The 23,281-nt window shown below is 43.8% G+C and overlaps 1 protein-coding gene across 4 annotated transcripts in view; it reads right to left on the bottom strand.

The window, feature by feature from the left end:
• htr4 (5-hydroxytryptamine receptor 4) overlaps positions 1-23,281 on the bottom strand; it is a 163,110-nt gene that overhangs the window by 90,373 nt on the left and 49,456 nt on the right. For all 4 annotated transcript variants that reach the window (XM_026185333.2, XM_080309274.1, XM_080309271.1 and 1 more), the window contains exon 2: positions 12,690-12,768. In XM_026185333.2, coding sequence (XP_026041118.1) covers positions 12,690-12,745 — 56 coding nt within the window. In that variant the 5' untranslated portion in view covers positions 12,746-12,768. The remainder of the gene's footprint in view (positions 1-12,689; positions 12,769-23,281) is intronic.

Raw genomic sequence — 23,281 nt, 5'->3', positions numbered from 1 at the left:
GCAGGCCATTTACCATTTATTCACTGCAGCAGCTCCGTTCTTTCCTGTTTCAGCCGTTCTAGTGGAGATGTGCTGCTGAGCTTGGATCTTTGTTCGGGTTGGTCCGAGCTTTAGCTGTGGGACAGACGGCCTCACGCTGACTCTAGAATACTTGGTGCACTCAGGTCATCATCCCTCCACCGCCGTGCTGCCGTTCTTTTGGAGACAGACACTTTCTTCTGCAGCCCTTCAAACCAACCGCAACTTTCTTCTTTACACCAGTTCAGCACTTTGTTTTGTTGGTGTGTTCTGACATGCTCGTGTCCTCTCTGTTGCTTAGTTACCTGATTCCCCCCCCCCCGCGTGTGTGTGTATTGCAGGTTATCTAGTATCTTTGTTTAACAGCTCAGTTCAGAGCACTCTCATTTCTCAGAGTGGAACTAAACTAATTAAATAATAATAAATTATCTTGCAAAAGGAAAAAGTTCAACGTTCAACAGATTTTTTTTGTTTGACTGCTGCAACATCTCAACATGTCAAACACTGGTTTTACCCAGTGCCACATAGCCAGGGGATAATGCAGTACTGTTACTGTATTGTTACAGTATCAATCAGAGAATTCATAAGAATAAAAACATAATTCATGCATTTATTAGAGAAGTTCTCGTGCTACAAATACAGCCTCGGCATTAATTTTTGGCCTTTTGAGATTCTACATAAATCAATATCATACTGTCATCTTAAAAGCATGCTACGGTCTGTGTTGAATCAGCTTTAAGCTCCACCTTTTCACCCACTTCTCGATCTGGTTGGAGCAAGATCGCGGAGCTTCTCTGCGAGCTTCCATGCCCACTCAGCTGCCGTCGAGCTGACAGACACCAAAATACCAAAGAGACGGCAGCGAGCAGCAAACCTGTGCCGCTGTGGTGGATCAGAGCCTGATGTGCTCATGTCCAACCTTTGTGTTTGATTATTAATAAACCACAATGAAGGCAGGCAGCTTTCTACACCATGTTGGATTATTACCTCTAGTCTGACCTCCTTGTAGGGCTTGAATGATTTCTTCATTAATGGTAATCCCTTTATATCTGCATGTGCATATCTACAGGTTTATGAATCTATGTGTAATGTTTTGTTTCACAAGCAGTCAAAGTTCCCCAATATTTTTTTGACTCCTCTGTTGCTTTATGTCCACAGGATGAATATTATAATGAAGGAAGGACAAAGAAAGGAATCACCCGCTGAGCCGCTCACATAACTAATATTAACTATGGCTGCTTTGACACCACAGGAACTTAGGTCCTCTCTAAAGGACACTCCAGATGGATCTGACGACATGGTCCTGCAGCTGAAGGACAACTGTCTTCGTTACTATGCAGCACTTAAGCAAATATTAAATCAAGCTGAACAATTAGAATTGACTGGAGGTCAAAACAGCTGTTCTTTCCACCACTCAGGACACGTTATTTGCCTTTCAAATTCATCACTTTGAAAAACTGGCACACACCGAGCACAAAAAGCTTTCAGAAGGAGGGAATGAAAACACATTCAGACATTAATAAATCATAAAAAACCCACCAAATCAGACAATCTTTTATTTCTGGTCAGGAAACACATCGTCAGTGTGCCTCTCACACATATTCACTCAAAATCCCACAAAAGCCAGACTTTATAAAGTTTTCTGTGCAAGTTGACATCAGCTTTCTAAAATCACAATCACAAGAGGAGATAAGGGGAGCCGATCGCTTTGAAGGCAAACTTTAAAATGAACTAGAGAAGAAGAAGCAGTTATGAAAACACTGCAGGCGTAACAGCAGGAAGCCACTGGTCTTCTTTCCAGATGTACGAGTCGTCACACATTTCATTTTTTTTTGTCTTTTATCTAAAGTGAATGAGTCTCGTCCACTAAATGTTCTTACACTTTATGCAAAATCACCATCAGATTCGGGACATGACTGATCGCAAACAAGCGGGCTCGTGCTTGCCGTCCACACACCATCACACCTGCATTTCTCTAAATGAGGAAACAGGTTTATGTTCAGGTGAAGGGCAGAGAGCAGTGACGATGTTGGAAGACTATCATGAAATTCAGACTGAAGAAACTTAACTTTCCAAATCAGAGAGACATTGGGGATGAAATCACACGGATAATAAATATTTTAAAAAGAGAGAAAAACTTGAACATCAAAGCTGATGTGAATAAAAGAGTGTAAGACACGGACACGGAGCAGGGGATCTGTCAGACAGGAGACAAAAATCCAGATGTTTCACAGTTGTGGGACACAGTCAACAGTTTGTAATGGAAGACAAGATCGTGTCTATCAAGATTTAACTAAACTCAACTTTTCCTACAAAAACTAAATGATTGGTATTATTAGGAGTAGCAGTAATAGTAGTAGTAGTAGGATGAGGAGGAGGAGGAGGAAGAGTATTAGTAGTAGTATTAGGAGTGATGTTGGATTTATAAGTGTAAAGAACTTTTCTCTGACTGTCAGACCTTTGTACTTTCTCGACGTGTTTGTAAAGTGTGAACACATTCACATATAGAAACAGTGATGAATGTGTGAAACATACAGGAGCAGCACACAGATCTGTGCACAGCTTTAATGCAGCGTGACGGGCAGTGCAGGTATGGAAGAGTGTGAATAAAGTTTGTGAGGACGGATAGCAGACGCTACGAGCAGCATGTTTCAAACCAAAGGGCGCCATTAGCCGACCAGCGGGTGAATAAACGATGGCATCAGCGCTCTGATGTGATAACAGAGGATGTGGTTTTAAATAAATTCTGGACGCCGTCTCCAGTTTCACTCTGTTCATGTAATGAAGGAGCAGGTGTCCCGTTTCTGAGAGGGCTGTCCGGAGATCACAGGTCTCTCTTTTTACTCATATCACAGGATGTTGCTGCAAACTGAAAACCTAAACCAGGTTTTAGCTGAATGTGCATCAGGACAGACTGCAGGCTCGGTTGCTGCACGCTGCGCTGTGCTAGATTCAGTTACTCCAACTCACTCTGATTCCTGGCGTATAGAGAAGCGTGGCGGTAAAATTCTTGTTAAATAAGGCCGTTATAGCGTTACATACAACATCAGGCAAAAGGAGGAGCTTCCTGTCAGGTTTTTAAAAAAGAAGCCAAATGAATCATGACGGCAGGAAAGCGTGCACTCATGTTTCACAGCTCTGACTTTAAACTGTGCCTGATACCGACCTCATCATGTCACAGTGTGGCTCCTCTTCCAGCACATCAGAGTAACTTACTTATTTGAACTGCTGATCTTGAATCTGCAGCTGTGTGGAAACAATTTCCATCCCAACTTGTGCAAATCTGCAGTTCTCCTTCTGAGAGTTCCTCAGATTCCTCGAGCAGGCTAACGAGCTTCAAAGAGAAACTACCAGCTGGACTCAGTCATGCTCATTATCAAGAAGTTAACAGGCCTTAAAGTCACTGCAGAGCTGTGTATGGGTGTATGTCTATGTTTGACCCTGTGTGGATTAAATCCTAAATAAACACAATTTGATGACAAAAGTCATTAAAGATGTGTGCTGCACCATCACTCCACCCTGGGAATACCCACCCAGGTCCACGATGAGTTGATGGAACCTCTGGTTATAACTGTACAGTGGGGCAAAAAAGTATTTAGTCAGCCACCGATTGTGCAAGTTCCCCCACTTAAAATGATGACAGAGGTCAGTAATTTGCACCAGAGGTACACTTCAACTGTGAGAGACAGAATGTGAAAAATAAATCCATGAATTCACATGGTAGGATTTGTAAAGAATTTATTCATAAATTAGGGTGGAAAATAAGTATTTGGTCACCTCAAACAAGGAAAATCTCTGGCTCTCACAGACCTGTAACGTCCTCTGTAAGAAGCTTTTCTGTCCCCCACTCGTTACCTGTATGAATGGCACCTGTTTGAACTCATCATCTGTATAAAAGACACCTGTCCACAGCCTCAAACAGTCAGACTCCAAACTCCGCCATGGCCAAGACCAAAGAGTTTTCGAAGGACACCAGGAAAAAAATCAACTGTGGGAGCAATCATCAGAAAATGGAAGACATACAAGACCACTGATAATCTCCCTCGATCTGGGGCTCCACGCAAGATCTCATCCCGTGGGGTCAAAATGATCATGAGAACGGTGAGCAAAGATCCCAGAACCACACGGGGGGACCTGGTGAATGACCTGCAGAGAGCTGGGACCAAAGTAACAAAGGTCACCATCAGTAACACACTACAACGGCAGGGAATCAAATCCCGCAGTGCCAGACGTGTTCCGCTGCTGAAGCCAGTGCATGTCCAGGCCCGTCTGAAGTTTGCCAGAGAGCACATGGATGATACAGCAGAGGATTGGGAGAATGTCATGTGGTCAGATGAAACCAAAGTAGAACTTTTTGGTATAAACTCAACTCGTCGTGTTTGGAGGAAGAAGAATACTGAGTTGCATCCCAAGAACACCATACCTACTGTGAAGCATGGGGGTGGAAACATCATGCTATGGGGCTGTTTTTCTGCCAAGGGGACAGGACGACTGATCCGTGTTAAGGACAGAATGAATGGGGCCATGTATCGTGAGATTTTGAGCCAAAACCTCCTTCCATCAGTGAGAACTTTGAAGATGAAACGAGGCTGGGTCTTCCAACATGACAATGATCCAAAACACACCGCCCGGGCAACAAAGGAGTGGCTCCGTAAGAAGCATTTGAAAGTCCTGGAGTGGCCTAGCCAGTCTCCAGACCTCAACCCCATAGAAAATCTGTGGCGGGAGTTGAAAGTCCGTGTTGCTCGGCGACAGCCCCAAAACATCACTGCTCTCGAGAAGATCTGCATGGAGGAATGGGCCAAAATACCAGCTACTGTGTGTGCAAACCTGGTAAAGACCTATAGTAAACGTTTGACCTCTGTTATTGCCAACAAAGGTTATGTTACAAAGTATTGAGTTGTATTTTTGTTATTGACCAAATACTTATTTTCCACCCTGATTTACGAATAAATCCTTTACAAATCCTACCATGTGGATTCATGGATTTATTTTTCACATTCTGTCTCTCACAGTTGAAGTGTACCTCTGGTGCAAATTACTGACCTCTGTCATCATTTTAGGTGGGGGAACTTGCACAATCGGTGGCTGACTAAATACTTTTTTGCCCCACTGTATATACATATTACTGCCTGCTGAAAGCTACAACGCTGAGAGACTGCAGTCACATAGATTTGTATGAAGCTAAACACAAAGAAATGAGAGAAAAACACGGATCAGCTTTGGTCACATAAAGAAAACAGCTGATAGGAAAATGATCAGCTTCAGCAGCAGCAGTTCGTTACCTTCGGTGCTGGTCGGGTACAGCGGAGGTTTTACTGAGCCCAGAGGATTTACTGCTCGGTTTTTGTTAGAAAATAAGATTCATGACTGTGAGGCATCTTTGATGAAGAATACAGAATTAAAATACAAAGTAGATCTGCAGGCCTCAGAGTTCCTGCCAGCAGGCCCTCGTATATCACATGGAGTCATCAGTGGTCAACAACTCTAACAAAAAATGGTGAAAAAGGATCCTGACGGGATAATCACCTGGTCGGGCACGAACGGGATGGGAACGATGGAGCGCTCTGGCTCAGACTCATCTCCGTGGGAAGGAAGAGAGATTCAGCTGCTTCACAGATCCCATCACTGCAGATTTTGACAGCATCGCTGTGTGTGCGCGCTCAGCTTTTATGCATCAGCAGGTGCCTTTTAAATGAATGGAGGGTTTCTTATTGATATTACATAAGCAGTTGCTGAATGAATTATTTAGTCTGTGAAAAGTGACGGTGCAGTGCGTCGCCTGCCAAGTCCTGACTGTGCAGCACAGCCACCACGTGTAGTCTGAACGAATGGATAGAAAAACAGTCAAATACACTGAGACTGTGCCGTCAGCTGCTGCCAAAGTGGCAGCGAACAATCAATGTGGCAAAATGGTAAATGGCCTGTATTTATATAGCGCCTTACTAGTCCCTAAGGACCCCAAAGCGCTTTACATATCCAGTCATCCACCCATTCACACACACATTCACACACTGGTGATGGCAAGCTACATTGTAGCCACAGCCACCCTGGGGCGCACTGACAGAGGCGAGGCTGCCGGACACTGGCGCCACCGGGCCCTCTGACCACCACCAGTAGGCAACGGGTGAAGTGTCTTGCCCAAGGACACAACGACCGAGACTGTCCAAGCTGGGGCTCGAACCGGCAACCTTCCGATTACAAGGCGAACTCCCAACTCTTGAGCCACGATCGCCCCAAAATGATGCCTCGGAGGAGAAGCCGAGGGATGCTGAATGGATTTCTGATGCTAGCACGCCTGGCAAACATGCAGTATGTCATGAGTCAAAATTCAGGCTAAATGTTGGACTTACATCTGGGTTTTCTCACTGTTTTCTATATCTGTGTAATCCCCGGCAGCAGCCGTGTGTGTCATTGTGTGTGCCGACCTGCCAGCGCTCTGATCGGATCATTATTCCTGAAATACTAACGCCACTGCTTTAGTTTACAGTCTGTTGACACTGTCAGAGATTTTCTGCATCTCAAAGTCCCTGCATTGTCAGGCACGAGCTTTTACTTTTCATACTACGACAAGAATTCCTGGTGTTCCTGATAAAAACGTACTCCGTGGGCTCGGCTGGAGCTCAGCACAGTGCGAGCAGTTCCTCGGTTTCGTGTTGGCTCATTTCTCTCCTGCGCTTTTTATCTGCAGCGCTGTGCTGGAATTTGTAGCAGAAGAAGAGTGTGGCACGTCTGCTCGCCCTGATAGTGTTTGTTAAAGTTGTGCCAGCCGGGCAGTGGCAGGACGCACGGCTTTGTGTTTAATTTTTCCTGGTGTGCAAGAATAAATACTGTTGACTGCAATTTATCTCTCGTCTGTCCTTAAAGGAACCCACAACTAGAAAAATATCTTCTTAACAGGAAAAGGAGAAAAGGAGAAGACGGCGGTGTGGGATTTAGAGAACAATGACTTTGTGCTCTTTATCTTTCGCCTCTGAAACATTTGAACTAAAGGAAGGAGCGAAGTGCGCTGACAAATGTGCTGTACGGACGGACCGGCAGGAGGCGACCTGAGGCTTCGGGTTGGGTCTTCTAGAGCTTGAGGCTCCTGTTGGAAGCAGTCATGCAGAAAACAGGATCTGTCACAGGACACCTGAGGTGACGCGGGAAGAGGCAGTAGCTCATTCGACGAGAGGGAAGAGAAGCTCACTGATATCCGAGCGCTCTGAGTCTGACTCTCTGGGATGACTCTTGCTGCTGAAAGTAGTGACTGCACTGCAGGATGTAAGCTGAGGAGAGCTCTGCACACGTCTTTGTGGACTCCATGAACACTTTATCTTTTCTTATCACAGTCTGAGTTATAGACCGGCCGTCTGTGACTTACAGCATGAAATGCACACAGCTTGACTGAATTATACAAATAAACCTCAGATAAGCTGCATAACTGTGCACCCACAGCAGAAGCTGAGAAACTTTGGTGTCCATTTCTAGAACTCAGTCCTAAGCATCGACATTCGATGAACTCCCTGAAGCCTCTCACACCTCAGTATAAATCAATAAATATCAATAAAATCGAGCTTTGACAACCAATAGGATCATTTCTGTTTTTTCCAGGGTGGCTGCACAGGCACAGACCACCCTCACTAACTTCAACTCAGGAGAGAGAAACAACGCTTAGCCCAAAAGCTGAAAATCTGCACATTTCAGCTTCCTCATGTCATTTCACGGAAGCAAAGTTAAATATTTAACCTTCTTGGACGTGTCTGCATTCATGGATTATAGCACAGCATAACATAGAACAGCATAGCATAGAATAAAATTGAATTGCCCTTTATTGTCATTGTACATGCACAATAAAATCGTGTGTACTCCACCTGACTATATCTGTGAAGGTTCTCAGTCATCCAGGTCATCGTAGTCAAAGGAGCTTGCAAAGAAAAGCGTCTGGACTTCTTTAAGTTGCTAGAAGACGTTTCACCTCTCATCTGAGAAGCTTCTTCAGTTCTAAGGTCAAATGGTGGAGAGTCCCAGATATAAACCTAGTGGGAGTGACCCCCCACAGAGGGACAAAAGGACCCCCTTATGATCCTCTAATCGCCTGAGCCAAGGTGTGAAACTGGGTGTGGGTCCCAATCAGCCAGAGTTTCGGGTGAGTTCATTGTGAAACCTGGCCCCACCTTATCATGCGAATTCCTGAGATCAGATGGCCCAGGATGTGAGCGTTAAGGCGTCTGGGAAGGGATCTCAAAACTGGATTATAGATGGCAGAGAGTTGGTGTCGTAAACCCCCGCCTCTGTTCAAAGATGGTTGCTTACAGTGGACATAGATGGCTTCTTTCACTCCTCTTTCAAACCATCTGTCCTCTCTGTCCAAAATGTGAACATTGGCATCCTCGAAAGAGTGTCCTTTATCCTTAAGATGCAGATGGACTGCTGAGTCTTGTCCTGTGGAGGTGGCTCTTCTGTGTTGTGCCATGCGCTTGTGAAGTGGCTCCCACTAGGTTTATATCTGGGACTCTCCACCATTTGACCTTAGAACTGAAGAAGCTTCTCGGATGAGAGGTGAAATGTCTTCAAGTAACCTAAAGAAGTCCAGACGTTTTTCTTTGCAAGCTCCTTTGTCCACCTGACTACTGTGCAAGAAATATAAAGAACAAAACGGATTCTGTACACTTCGTTAGTGTGTGTAAAAACTGAAACCCAGTTTATTATCAATATTATTATCATTGTTTCGGATCAATGCACGCTCAGCACTGACCTACACTCAGCTACTTTACAAAGTCTAACGGCAAAGAGCTCCGGCGCAGTGTCATGCCCTGACACGTGGAACGTAAATTTAAGTCAACAAATGAACGAGTGGAGAAAAACACGCAGCTCCAGTTTGAGGGTGGAGCTGCTGGCACTGAGGCTAAGTCCATATCCAGCTGTTACAACAGCTGTATTACACACACGCACACACTGCTGCCTGTGTGTGTCAGTGTTTAAAACCAAACAGTAACAGCTGGGTCACATGATCAGCCTCAGCTCAGCGTGCACGACTCTCTGCAGTAACAACCGGCAGCACAAAACATGTTCCCAAATCACACGGCTCAGGCTGTCACTGTGAAAAGGCCCCACTATAACAACCACTCACATACAGTACACATTCATAAGCAATAAAAAGATGATGAATAACATTTATGAATAATTATCAGTGTTGAAGGGCAGTTTGAGTGAAGTGGCGGGAACGAGACTGAGAATCTCCAAGACTCAAGCCAGAAAATGGCGGGGACACCAGCCAAGAGGAGTGTAAGTGCTTCCCGTTCCCGGGGAAACACGAGTCTGCAGCTCGCTGTGGGAACGACAGAACTGACCTAGTGATTTACTGCTCAGTCTACAGTCACACCCTCACCGATGGCCACGAGCAGCAGAAATGAATTTCTCTGAAGGTGTCTGCACTCAGAGAGAGGGTGAGGAGGAGGAGGAGTACACCTGCTCCTCCTCAACATAAGGAGAAAGTCATTGTTGCTCAGCATCTGACCAGGATGCCTCCTCGGTGACTGTCCAGGGTACTCAGATATTGTTCTAACCAAAAATCAACCAATCACTGAACATCCATATGACTTCAGTGCTTTTAGCTTAAATGAATGTGTGTTATAAATTGTCACCAGTGGAAGTGTGATTGTGAGGAATGCTCATTTTTGTGTGCTGGACCTTTACACACACGCACACTCTTCCTTAAGCCAGGACGGTCCTGCTGTGTCTCCTCTCTGTCCAGAGGGATTCTCATGTGCTTGTTGTGTTAGCTTTAGCATGCTAGTTCTGAATTTTAAAACCGTACCATGAAGAAAGCGCTGCTCTCTGCAGTTTTGCATAACTTTGCGAGAAACCTACCTGCACAAACCTACACAACATTATTACACTACAAATGTGTGAAACTGGGTCATCTCATACGCTTTGCAGTCTTAACCCATGTCCTCCAATTAAAACCACCTGAAAAGCTCCAAACACACAACATGTGTTATAGCACATAACATAAGACCAGATGTATAAGAGTGAGGCTGCTGCTGATGCTGAGGAAGATGATGGATGATGATGATGATGATGTTTATCTGTATGAAGTTTTTCACATTCCTGGTCCCTCTTCCTCTTCCCATCTGGAAGAGGAAAAGGGGAAGAGGGGAATTCCCCTCTGCACCCTGCTCGATCATTTACTGTAATCTATTACTACACCCTTCAGGTGTTAGTGCCTTCATCCTCCAGCTCTACATCAGCAATGTGTGCTCCACCCACAGCGTCTACACTCCAGGACTTCAGTCCTCACCTCCTACTTCCATCTCCACTCTCTGATGACCTCATCATCATAGTCTGACCGCCAAAGTACTTCTTATACTCCTACTACACTCAAATGTACACTGAACACTTTCTCCCACTCAGAAGGTGTAAACAATAACCGACCTGAGACTGGTGAGTTTTATGAATGTCTTACATGCCCACAACACACAGTGGGGGGAATAAGTATTTATTATCACATCATTACCACATTAATGTAAGTTGAGGCCGAGCTGTTCAGAGTCAAATTTCAGTCTCCAACAGGGACCCCATTTGGCATCTGTATGATAAAAACTGTGAGACACAAACTGAGTGCCGTGCAGAGACAGATGTCTGCCCCACAGCAGCAGCTCCAACAGGAAACTGTGCACAGAAAGATTTTCTCGCATGTTTCCTGCATCTGCGACTGAGCGTGCCTCTCTAGGATGATGGATAAAGACTCAAAGCCAAGGCTGGAGAGGAGATCAGACCACAAACCTGATTCCACCTTAAGCCCATCACTCTATAAGTTGGAGACAGAAAGTCAAAGAGCCACAAGTACTCTGTTCATTTTTATTCTGAGTGCACTCGTTTCATCTCTCATCATATTTGAAGGTAAGTCACCTGCCCACCACCTCTGACTGATATGTGCCACTCGTGTGACCACATTTAATGTATACGGGCACACGCTATGATCTCATGTATGTCAAGTGCAGCGTGAGCCTCTCCAAACGCTGCTGGAGGCAGTCATCACATGACACGGACCCCATCCATAACAGCACAGCACACAACTAGGTCATGTAGTACTACCTCATAGCTGAGCCTGAGCAACTACTGTACCGCGACCTCCTGCTTCACGTACATCATTTTAATTCTGACTCAAACGTCCTGAGGGAATCAAATCCTGTGTGTGCCTGGTTTAGTAATGAACTCTCTTTTTCCATGAAGCTGAAAGGAAACGTTAATGTTGGATCCACATTTTATATTTCATGCTGTTGCTGTTTGTGTCACAGTTCTTCTTTGGGTTCAGCATTCGTAGTTTCAGTTTCAGATTCACTGTTGACACGCAGGAAATATCTGAACGTGAAAACAACACGACGCGCGATCAGCAGGTCTCTTTAACCTTCTTCTGATCAGCTGACCTTTGGGGTGGGTGGAGCTTGTGTGTTTAATAAAGTGAGATAAGCTTAGTGGGATAACCATCTATGCACCCACCTCATTATTAGAAACCTTATGACTAATATGGAGCAGGAAGCAGAAGCTTAGTGTAGTTAGAGGTGCTGAGTGTTGCTTCACACAGAGTGGAGATCACACTGAATAATCACACCATCAACAATGTTTTCTCACAGAAACGCCCACAGCAAAGAGGAAATGTTTAATGTAGAGATGTAAAAACCTCAGCTTTCACTTGGTTCTGTGCTCCAGCTCCAGACTGACGCTCCCTGTCTCTGGCTTCTTTGAGAATTGTGTCTGTGGATCTGTGACGCTCTGAACAAAGTCTCATCCGTCTCTCATCCTCCAGGCTAAAAGTTGTTAACCAAGAACAGAAAAATGATCTCTTTGCATCCCAGCACAGCAAAAACAGACCAGCCAGCACTTTCAGCAGGATCAGTGTTTTAATCAAACCCACAAGCCGGAGGCAAAGACAACTACAGAGGCAGCGAGAACCCCCGGCTAGCTGATGTTTCCTCAGCTAAACCAAATATCTGAAGATGAGGATGTCCCTGAAGAGGAAACCAGAGCTGTCAAAATACATTTGAATATTGCTTTTACATAATGGACACCAGCGTGTGGGTGAAACCATGAGCACTTCATACTCAGTGTGACTTACAGGACTGAAGCGTCTGTTGGAATGAGATTAATTATGAAGCGTTTGGGCAGTCGGTTATGTTTCACAGTGTTTCATGTGAACATTAGTGAATTCATTCAGGTCTCAGAGTGAAGCTCACCACTGCAGCTCAGCTGATACACATCCACACAACACAGCCTGCCTGCACGTCTGCATATACGCAAATCTGCAAGCCACTTTGTAACTGGCCTCTGCACCCTCTTTTCTTGCTGTTTCATATCTGTTGTCAATGATGCTGTTTAGTTCTGTGTTGTATGAACCTGAAAGGCTGCTGAGCCACACTTACTCCTGTACAGTTTCCTGTATAGGAGTAAGATGACATATAAGAAAACGTTTTGATTCGTACTATAAAAAAGAAGCGTCATGTCACGTCTCTGATGCATCCATGCAGCGTCAGCATCTACGAACAGTCAAAGCTCTCATCACTGAGTCTGACTGAGCTAACAGCTAAAAGGTGGATTTTGTGTTGTGTATTAATCAGCGTGACCATTGTCAGGAAGTGTGTAATCACACATGGTGTGATTATTCTCCGTAAAAGTTGATTAACTCTCACCTCTCACCGCCGAGCTCCGCCATCGCCGGCATCTGGCCTGCAGCGCTGACATTCATGTGACCATAAATGCTGAGAGTCCCTGCAGACAGAAGACCACTGTTAAAACATGAACATGATGATTTACATTATTAAAGAGGGAACTTTTAATTACTATCACACCAGTCCTGGTCTCAGCAGATTACATTAACATAGGTGAGTTAAACCACATCAGGATTATGCAAATGCGACAATTTTGGTTGACATTTGCCGTGTGCTGATGAACGACTTGCCGCTGCACGTGCAGCTTTGGATTTGGGTCGAACGAGTTTGAATTCAGAGGATTTCAAACTGACTATAAGTCTGAGTCTGTAAGGAAAGGTGATTACTAAACATCTGACTGACCAGCTGGAGGTCAAAGACTGAGCATATAACATCCAATGTTTTATGAAATCGACTGTCGATTTAAGCATTCAGGAGACTCAGGTACCACAGTAACATTTATTACATTTCAGCACCAAGGATAAGAACAAAAAACAGAGCAGAGTCCAGGACACTCACTGAGTGGTTGAGATCAAATCCACTCGGGCTGGCCTTTAAGTCTCCACAGATATAAATCTAAAAGAAGACCACAGAGCAAAGGTCTCGAGGTCATCCACGGAGTCAGGGCATCAAATTTCAGAAAGCCGATCTGTTGTGCAATTCAATTCAGTTTCATTTATACAGCGCCAAATCACAATGACAGTCGCCTCAAGGTGCTTTATATTGTAAGGTAGACCCTACAATAATACATACAGAGAAGAACCCAACAAATACATGACCCTCTATGAGCAAGCACTTTGGCGACAGTGGGAAGGAAAATCTCTGGCAGAACCAGGCTCAGGGAGGGGCGGGGCCATCTGCTGCGACTGGTTGGGGTGAGAGGAGGAAGACATTTCTCCAGTGGAAAATGCGACGCTGTCAGCTGATTGTGTTTTTCCAACATCGAGAAGAAAGTCGTTTTTACTTAAAAAAAACGACTTTCTCACATTTAAGAAAACATGCTTTGTGTTTTGGAGTATCAGGAAACCCGGATGTTCAGTCAGGTAAGACAAGATCGCCGACGAAGTGCAGCATCAGTTAAAAATGTTCACAAAATAAAAATCCATCAAAGCAAAACTCGTTTCTATTCATGCAGAATTCAACAGAAACAGTATTGGAAGGCAGCCCAAGGCTGCAGGTGGGATGAACGGGGGCGGGGCAGTGAAGGTCAGCCTGGCAGAGAAAGAGGCAGAGGAGGGTCACGCCCCGCAGATTTACCCCCGTTCAGCCGAGCTGGCAGCTGTCACGAGCGCTTTGCCGCGTGGACGTTTATATCTGCACAAAAACGAAGCAGAAAGAACAAAATCCTCACCTAATCTACATCCCATATGCTGACAGCTCAAAGCGTTGCACAGCATTGCAGAAAAATGTCTGCACAACCACTTATTTTTCTGTCACAAGGAATCAAAAGAACCAGACTGCGTCTGTAAATCTGCTGCACACAATCTCCCTACACCAGCGTTTATATTACATTATACCAGGATCATGTGCACCCACACGCACAGCCACAACAATCTGCTGCAGTTATTCTGTCCAGAAACAGTTGATACAGACTGATCTGAGCTCTGTTAATAATCATACTGTCACATGATTCACCAAACCTTTCCCCTCCTGCTCTGTGGAGGGGAGACTCCCAGACGGCTCATTTATTACAGCATAAACAACAGCTGTACTGAAGAGCAGTGACCCTCTCCGTTCGAGGACACGCAGGCCCAAACCGTGCCAATGAAATGCCACTCGCAGCAAAGCAGGGCCCCAGGTTGACCTCCAGGGGGGGGTTAAAGGTTCAGGGTGTTCTCTCTAATCTGTGACCCATCTGTACGACACGGCAGCCGTGAGAAAGGCGCCTGAGCAGCAGAAAAGATCCTAGCGTGTTTGTGTGATTGTGACTGAAAAACCTTCTAATCTGCACAAAATACTGAATGTTGCAGGAACAAGGAGGAGTACAGATTTAAAAAGTGCTCTGTGATATATGATTAGCCAATGTCTGTGCATTACGAATGAGAAAAAACAGATTTTATGAGATTTTAAATAATTCACAGTCCTGTCACAGTAGAGTCCAGCGATCTGTTTGTGGGGAAAGGACAAGTGTTAACCCAGAGCCACTCCTACTGGGACCCCGTAGAGAGAATAAAAGCTGCTCTGGTGGTTAGAGGGGATTTTATTGTTGTGGCTGATCTGCGGTTGTATGCAAGTGTTAGTACGGAGGACGTGTTGTTTACATATTCCATCCACATGTGAAGAGAAAAGCCTGGATACACAGAAACTTACAGCCTGCTTTGGTTTTAGGCTTAACCTCTAAATATCGGCACACTGGGATGAGATGAGCATATATAAAAGGAAGGCATATTTAATCTATCTTCAGTCAGAGAGAAGGTAATTCATCATATAGAGTCTGAGATTTATTCAGGAAGCGTGATGTACTAAATATAGATGCAGAGCTCTTTATTAGCTCTGCAGCATCGCTAACGTGCTGAATGCAGCCATGCCACCTGCACATGTGAACAAACAGCTCAATGCATGCGTAATGTGCACAATCCATCACAATACACATCTGTACAGTCCAGCTAATCCATAACTCATCTTCAGACAGGTTAATACAGACTGAGTGAACCCAGCTCAGTCCATGTAGCCTCAGCTGGAGCTGCTCTTAATTATTCTGTCATGAACCGGGTTTCCATGCGCTCACATAAACTGGAGCACACGTCACCTTCACAACAAAAACATACTGACCAAGAACATTCCTCTTCAGTACTTTATCATCTCGTCTCTAATCATTATTATATCATCACTGATTCGCCGTGAGTCAAAAACGCCTTGGAACCGTCTCCAGGTCGCCACGGGCTGCCGACTCTGTTCTATAATAGCCTCAGTCGGGGAGGTGAGGTGAGCTGAACGCATGACAGAGCTAATGGGCAAGATTGCTAAGAGGGTTTACTGGAGTCTGTCAGCTCTCTTCCAGTCACACGGAGCTCAGAGAGTAGAAATACAAGCAGAGCTAAGACGGTGGGAGATGCTGACAGGGAGTCCAGGGAAGAAGATAAAAGACTGCTGAGCAAGAAGGAAATGAGATGACAGCAGCTCAGGTGAGCTCAGGCTGCAGGGCTGGGACATGCAAGGCTTCTTTTTGAGGCATCGAAGTCGGCCCTGACAACACACTGAGGCAGGCCAGCCAGGAAAGCCTCCAGTGTTCCTGCTGCCAGCTGCTAAAGCGGTGGGAGGGACATCACAAGTGGACAGAAAGATGCTGCTAAGAGATTTATTCACAGCGACGTGAATGAGAGTCTCGGCACGGAGGATCAGAAGTGCACATCAGCGTTTAAAATGACGACCCTGAGTTGAGCCAACAAGCCAGTGAATGCAGAGAGACGTGTGGATGTTTGGACTGAGTCTGGCAGGAATTCCTGCATGCAGAGCAAGAGCTGGCAGACTGGACCTCATGAAGTCTTCCACATTCAGCCATGGGCTGCCTCTTACATTCACACAGCGCCGCCATTGTTTCGATGGGATATTCCCGTCATGGGGTGACTTTAACACAGCTCTGCCCACATGCAGTGGCCTGAGGGCAGGACGTGCACGCCTGTGGCTGGGCGAGGTGACGTCTATCAAAGCACATTTACCTCACACACACTTTCACATGGATCTTTGTTCACCACAGCTCTGCACTTTAGAGTCATCACGTCATCTAACATAACTGACACATCGCGCAGGCGTCGTCTCACTACCACCACAGGAGGTCTCGGTGAGTTTGAGCTTATCACCCAACTCCACAAATGTGCTTCCACACCTACGTCTCTCAGTTACCCTCACCTGCATGTGATTGGACTGTGTGGGGAAGCTAAAGAACTCAGAGAGAAGCCTCACACACACAGAACCCAGCTGAGCCGGTACATGACGTCACTTCACGTCACTAATAACATCCGTAAGAACTATAGTATATGCTCTATGCTATAGACTTGTAGTCAAGACCGCCTAAACCAAGACCAAGACAATACCAAGACCAGAGGGTATCGAGACCAAGACAAGACCAAGACAAAGTCGAGATGAGACCGAGTCAAAAAAGTCTTTAAACTGCAGCCAGATGCTGCTTCGTTTACAGGTGTCAGGCATATTTATGTGTTTTTGCGATGCACTCGCACGCTCCACTTGACTGTCGCGTCTCTCACCCTCTGTTTTTCACATAATGATATTATCCTATATCCTCGCATGCTATTGGCCACAATATGGAGGGATTGGAGCATAGCTGAGCCACTGTGTGAGAGCTGAGCAGCGAAAGGAAATTAAGTGAGGAGCCGGCTCTCGCTCAATGGGAGTCGACTCTTCTGATTCACTACTAAGCACTCTCTAAGCACGGCTCTTAGAGCTGATGCTTTTGCACATGACACATTATCGGACGTTACGTTGTGTGTCATGGATACTGTTGACTCCAAATCTCCCGACCACTACGAGGATCTGAGACAGCAAGACCGAGACAGCGAGACCAAGACAAGACCAAAACCACGTAAAAGTGGTCTCGAGACATCCAACTCTATGTGATGCTTCCAATGACAGCCGTGCAAAAGTTTCTCACATTTTCACAGGATCAGAGCACCTGTCATAAAAACAAAACTCTGTCAAAAACCACTTTAAAGTTTATAGCCAAACACAAGCCGGCGCACTGGACGCCAACATGCAACCTTTAACATATCTGGAATCTGGCATCTTAATAAAAATAATATGCTTTTTAAAACAGTAAACAGCAATAACTCTATTATAACTCTAATAATAAAAATTAGTCAGCATGAACATAAATGCATAAAAAGATTAAGTAAGTCAACCCTTTTAACATTTTTCGTGCCACAGCACGAAATGCTGAATATTAGCGATGCCATGTGTCACATGACGTGCACTTTCCAAACGGCAGCACAGCCTGTGACCCTTCCTGGGCCCCTGTGTCCTATTTAGCTTTGCTTGAGTGTTGCCGAGCATGGATCACTGCCTAGGGCTTCAGTGTCAGTAAAGCTGGTTTTCCATATAACCCACAAGTGTTTGTGCAATCGGCGTGATTTTATTTCCTGTGTGATGCAACAGCAGGATGCTCATCTGCAGCTGGCGCTCCTGTTCTGTCACAGCCATAAACCGGCATTTAAATCACCGGCGTTTCTTTAACACATCATTAAACAAATGCTTGAAACTGGGTTAGGACAGAGCTTTCTGAGCGCACATGCAAAGCTTTCTGAGCATAAAGCTTTGAACATGAGAAAAAGAAAAATGTGAGAGAAGAAGAAACTAGTGTGGAGAGGCCAGAAAACATAAATGTGCACAAACAGCCAAGCCACGAAAAACTCGAGAAGAGTCCAGACTGAGTGACGGAGCGTCGCGAGGGTGGAGGGTAAGTGAAGTTCAGCCAAAGTTCAGCCAGTGCAGGTGGGGGGAGACGAACAGCACGCTCCTGTGTGCGGGAGATACTCAGCAGCCTGCAGGAGGCCATGAACAGTGCAATAACCAGCAGGGTGGAGTAACAGGGTGGAGTTGTCCAACAATAAAATACAACAGAAAGCACAAATATTCAGATAGACCATGGATCACTAAGGGTTTACAAAATGCATGTAAAAAGAAAAATACACTCTATAGGGAATTCCTAAAACAAAGAACAAAAGATGCTGAAAATAAATATAAAAAATGCATAAATAAGTTGACCAATATTATACGTATATGTAGAAAGGAGTATTATAGTAAAATATTGAACAACAATAAACATAATATGAAGGGAATATGGGATGTTTTAAATGGTATCATTAAAAATAATTCTGAACAACAAAGTTATCCTCAATACTTTATCGACAATGGCAATATTATAGAAAACACTGCTGTCAACAGCTTTAATCATTATTTTGTAAATATTGGACCAAAACTGGCAGAACAAATTCCTGAGTCACTGCCATCAGTAGACTGTAGTGAAAACCTGATTGATAGGAACCCTAACTCAATGTTCCTCACATCAGTGGAGGAAAAAGAAATAATTGACATTGTACACATGTGTAAATATAAAACATCTACTGATTGTAATGATATTGACATGAAAATCGTCAAGAAGGTCATTGAAGGAATTGTAGGACCTCTAACATATATTTGCAACTTATCATTTCAGACGGGAAAAGTGCCAAACAAAATGAAAATAGCTAAAGTTGTGCCGCTGTATAAAACCGGGGATAGACGCCACTTCACAAATTACAGGCCTGTTTCTTTACTACCTCAATTCTCCAAAATCCTAGAAAACCTGTTTAATAAACGATTAGACAAATTCTTAGATAAATATGAATTACTCTCTGACAGTCAATATGGATTCAGATCAAAAAGATCAACATCTCTGGCATTAATTGAATCAATTGAGATTACGAATGCTATAGATCAGAAACAGTATGCAGCTGGAGTATTTCTGGATCTCAAGAAAGCATTCGACACAATCAATCATGACATATTAATTAATAAACTGGAACGGTACGGGATCAGGGGGGTTGTACTGCAATGGGTGAAAAATTATTTAAGTGACAGGAAACAATTTGTGAAGCTGGGTGTCCATTCCTCATCATGCTTGGACATTGCTTGTGGTGTTCCACAAGGCTCTGTACTGGGTCCAAAATTATTTATTATTTATATAAGTGATATTTGTAAGGCATCTGATATATTAAAATTAGTATTATTTGCAGATCACACAAATATTTTTTGTTCTGGGGGGAATCTAAAGGAGCTGCTGGATACAATTACTTCAGAAATGTGCAAAATTAAAAAATGGTTAAACAGGAACAAACTAACAGGAACAAACGGTGGTTAGCACTGTTGCCGCACAGCAAGAAGGTCCTGAGTTCAATTCCAACATCAGGCCGGGGTCTTTCTGTGTGGAGTTTGCATGTTCTCCCCGTGTTTGCGTGGGTTCCCTCCGGGTACTCCGGCTTCCTCCCACCGTCCAAAGACATGCAGCTTGTGGGGATAGGTTAATTGGATAATCCAAATTATCACTAGGTGTGAATGTGCGAATGAAAGTGAGTGCGAATGGTTGTCTGTCCCTGTGTGTTGGCCCTGCGACAGACTGGCGACCTGTCCAGGCTGTACCCTGCCTCTCGCCCTATGACAGCTGGGATAGGCTCCAGTGCCCCCCGCGACCCTGAAAAGGATAAGCTGAAGCGAATGGATGGATGGATGGAGGAACAAACTATCGCTAAATCTAAGTAACACTAAAATGATCTTATTTGGGAATTCCCTTAGAAATGCACAAGTGCAGATTCATTTAGATGGTGTGGAAATTGAAAGAGTACTTGAACATAAGACTCATATAAATCATATACATAACAAAATTTCAAGAAGTGTCTCAATCTTGAGTAAAGTAAAACACATTCTGGACCACAAATCACTCCACATTCTCTATTGTTCCCTGACTGCACTGTATTTGCAGTACTGTGCAGAGGTTTGGGGCAATACTTAAAAATGTTCGCCATCATCAATCTTTATATTACAAAAAAGGGCCATAAGGATAATCCATAAAACTGGTTACAGAGATCATACAAATCCACTATTCTTAAAATCAAAAATTCTAAAATTCACAGATCTGGTTCATTTTCTCACTGCACAAATTATATATAAAGCAATAAATAACCTGCTTCCTGACAATATTCTAAAAATGTTTTCTAAAAGGGAACGGGGATACAATTTGAGGGGGGAATTAAATTTAAAACATCCTCGTATCCGTACAACATTAAAAAGTTTTTGCATCTCTGTGTGTGGAGTGAAGCTGTGGAACAGACTAAGTAAAGATATGAAGCAATGTCCAAGCATGGCGCAGTTTAAAAAGCGGTTTAAGGATATGGTATTTACAGAGTACAGGGAAAAGGTAGAGATTTGATAGGGTGTTCTTGTCTAATATTTTCATGTGTGTGCGGGTGCACGGGTATGTTGGTATGGGTATATATATATATATACATATATATATATATATATATATATATATATATATATATATATATATACACATACATACATACATACATACATACATACAGGGAGTGCAGAATTATTAGGCAAGTTGTATTTTTGAGGAATAATTTTATTATTGAACAACAACCATGTTCTCAATGAACCCAAAAAACTCATTAACCCTTTAAGACCTACCATAGAACCAAGTCCGCCAGAGCTTATAGTATATTTTTACATGCTGTGGAGCCATTTTTTGGAGCATTTAAAGTTGCTATACATCAATACAACCATTACAGCCCAAATTTTAATAATATGTCTGCATTAAGTGCATGGTAATTACATAAATTGCAAAAAGGTGTAATAAACTACAAAAAATTGAAAATCGTTTTTGTTTTTTTAACATATATTTCTAGAAATTTAAGAGGCTTATCCCTCAAAACTGTAAATACAAAAAAGTTGCACAAACTAGTTTCCCACCACAGGAAATTTATTTTGAGTGTCTTCATAGTTTTATTTTTGAAATACACCAATTTTCATATACTGCAGGAAAAACGAAAAAATATATTATAGTGCAAATTTGCAAAATAACAGCATACGCATCAAAATAAAATATTTCCAGCAGTGCAATATGAGTCCTAAGCATCCCAGAAACGACACAGAAAGTCATGAAATCAAACATAACTTTTAAAAACACAAGTATAAGCCCATGAGGCCACGATGGTAAAAAAAAAAAACTACATTTCCGCAAAATGACATCACTTCCGGTTTCGGGCAGGTCATGCGATAGTTCGCGCTGATGGACGTAGGAAGTGTTACAAACAGCTGATCGGATCGGCAAAGCGTGTTCCTGGAATATTATGTTTTTGTTGCTACAAGCGCTTTTTATGCAGTTTTTGCAAAGCTATATGTGGAAGGAAAGTGTGACCTAGGACAGGCTGATGGCATAAGATCACACTCGTCCGGTTTCATATGCAAAAAAAATTATTGCGCTAGCTCACGTGGTTGCAGAGCTACCGGGATTTAAAAATAGTTACGCAAAATGGAGCGTGTCCGCTCCTACTGGCTCTAAAGGGTTAATATCAAAGCTGAATGTTTTTGGAAGTAGTTTTTAGTTTGTTTTTAGTTTTAGCTATTTTAGGGGGATATCTGTGTGTGCAGGTGACTATTACTGTGCACAATTATTAGGCAACTTAACAAAAAACAAATATATACCCATTTCAATTATTTATTTTTACCAGTGAAACCAATATAACATCTCCACATTCACAAATATACATTTCTGACATTCAAAAACAAAACAAAAACAAATCAGGGACCAATATAGCCACCTTTCTTTGCAAGGACACTCAAAAGGCTGCCATCCATGGATTCTGTCAGTGTTTTGATCTGTTCACCATCAACATTGCGTGCAGCAGCAACCACAGCCTCCCAGACACTGTTTAGAGAGGTGTACTGTTTTCCCTCCTTATAAATCTCACATTTGATGATGGACCACAGGTTCTCAATGGGGTTCAGATCAGGTGAACAAGGAGGCCATGTCATTAGTTTTTCTTCTTTTATACCCTTTCTTGCCAGCCACGCTGTGGAGTACTTGGACACGTGTGATGGAGCATTGTCCTGCATGAAAATCATGTTTTTCTTGAAGGATGCAGACTTCTTCCTGTACCACTGCTTGAAGAAGGTGTCTTCCAGAAACTGGCAGTAGGACTGGGAGTTGAGCTTGACTCCATCCTCAACCCGAAAAGGCCCCACAAGCTAATCTTTGATGATACCAGCCCAAACCAGTATTCCACCTCCACCTTGCTGGCGTCTGAGTCGGACTGGAGCTCTCTGCCCTTTACCAATCCAGCCACGGGCTCATCCATCTGGCCCATCAAGACTCACTCTCATTTCATCAGTCCATAAAACCTTAGAAAAACCAGTCTTGAGATATTTCTTGGCCCAGTCTTGACGTTTCAGCTTGTGTGTCTTGTTCAGTGGTGGTCGTCTTTCAGCCTTTCTTACCTTGGCCATGTCTCTGAGTATTGCACACCTTGTGCTTTTGGGCACTCCAGTGATGTTGCAGCTCTGAAATATGGCCAAACTGGTGGCAAGTGGCATCTTGGCAGCTGCACGCTTGACTTTTCTCAGTTCATGGGCAGTTATTTTGCGCCTTGGTTTTTCCACACGCTTCTTGCGACCCTGTTGACTATTTTGAATGAAACGCTTGATTCTTCGATGATCACGCTTCAGAAGCTTTGCAATTTTGAGACTGCTGCATCCCTCTGCAAGATATCTCACTATTTTTGACTTTTCTGAGCCTGTCAAGTCCTTCTTTTGACCCATTTTGCCAAAGGAAAGGAAGTTGCCTAATAATTATGCACACCTGATATAGGATGTTGATGTCATTAGACCACACCCCTTCTCATTACAGAGATGCACATCACCTAATATGCTTAACCCTTTAGAGCCGATCGGAGCGGGAACACGCTGTTTTGCGTAACTATTTTTAAATCCCGGTAGCACTGCAACCACGTAAGCTAGAGCAAAAATTTTTTTTACATATGAAACCGGACGAGTTGTACTTACAACTTATGCCATCAGCT

The sequence above is a fragment of the Astatotilapia calliptera genome, chromosome 2, assembly GCF_964374335.1.
Source record: "Astatotilapia calliptera chromosome 2, fAstCal68.1, whole genome shotgun sequence".
NCBI lineage: Eukaryota > Metazoa > Chordata > Actinopteri > Cichliformes > Cichlidae > Astatotilapia > Astatotilapia calliptera.
The sequence above is the reverse complement of the archived record's forward strand: the minus strand, read 5'-3'. Positions and strand labels throughout refer to the sequence as shown.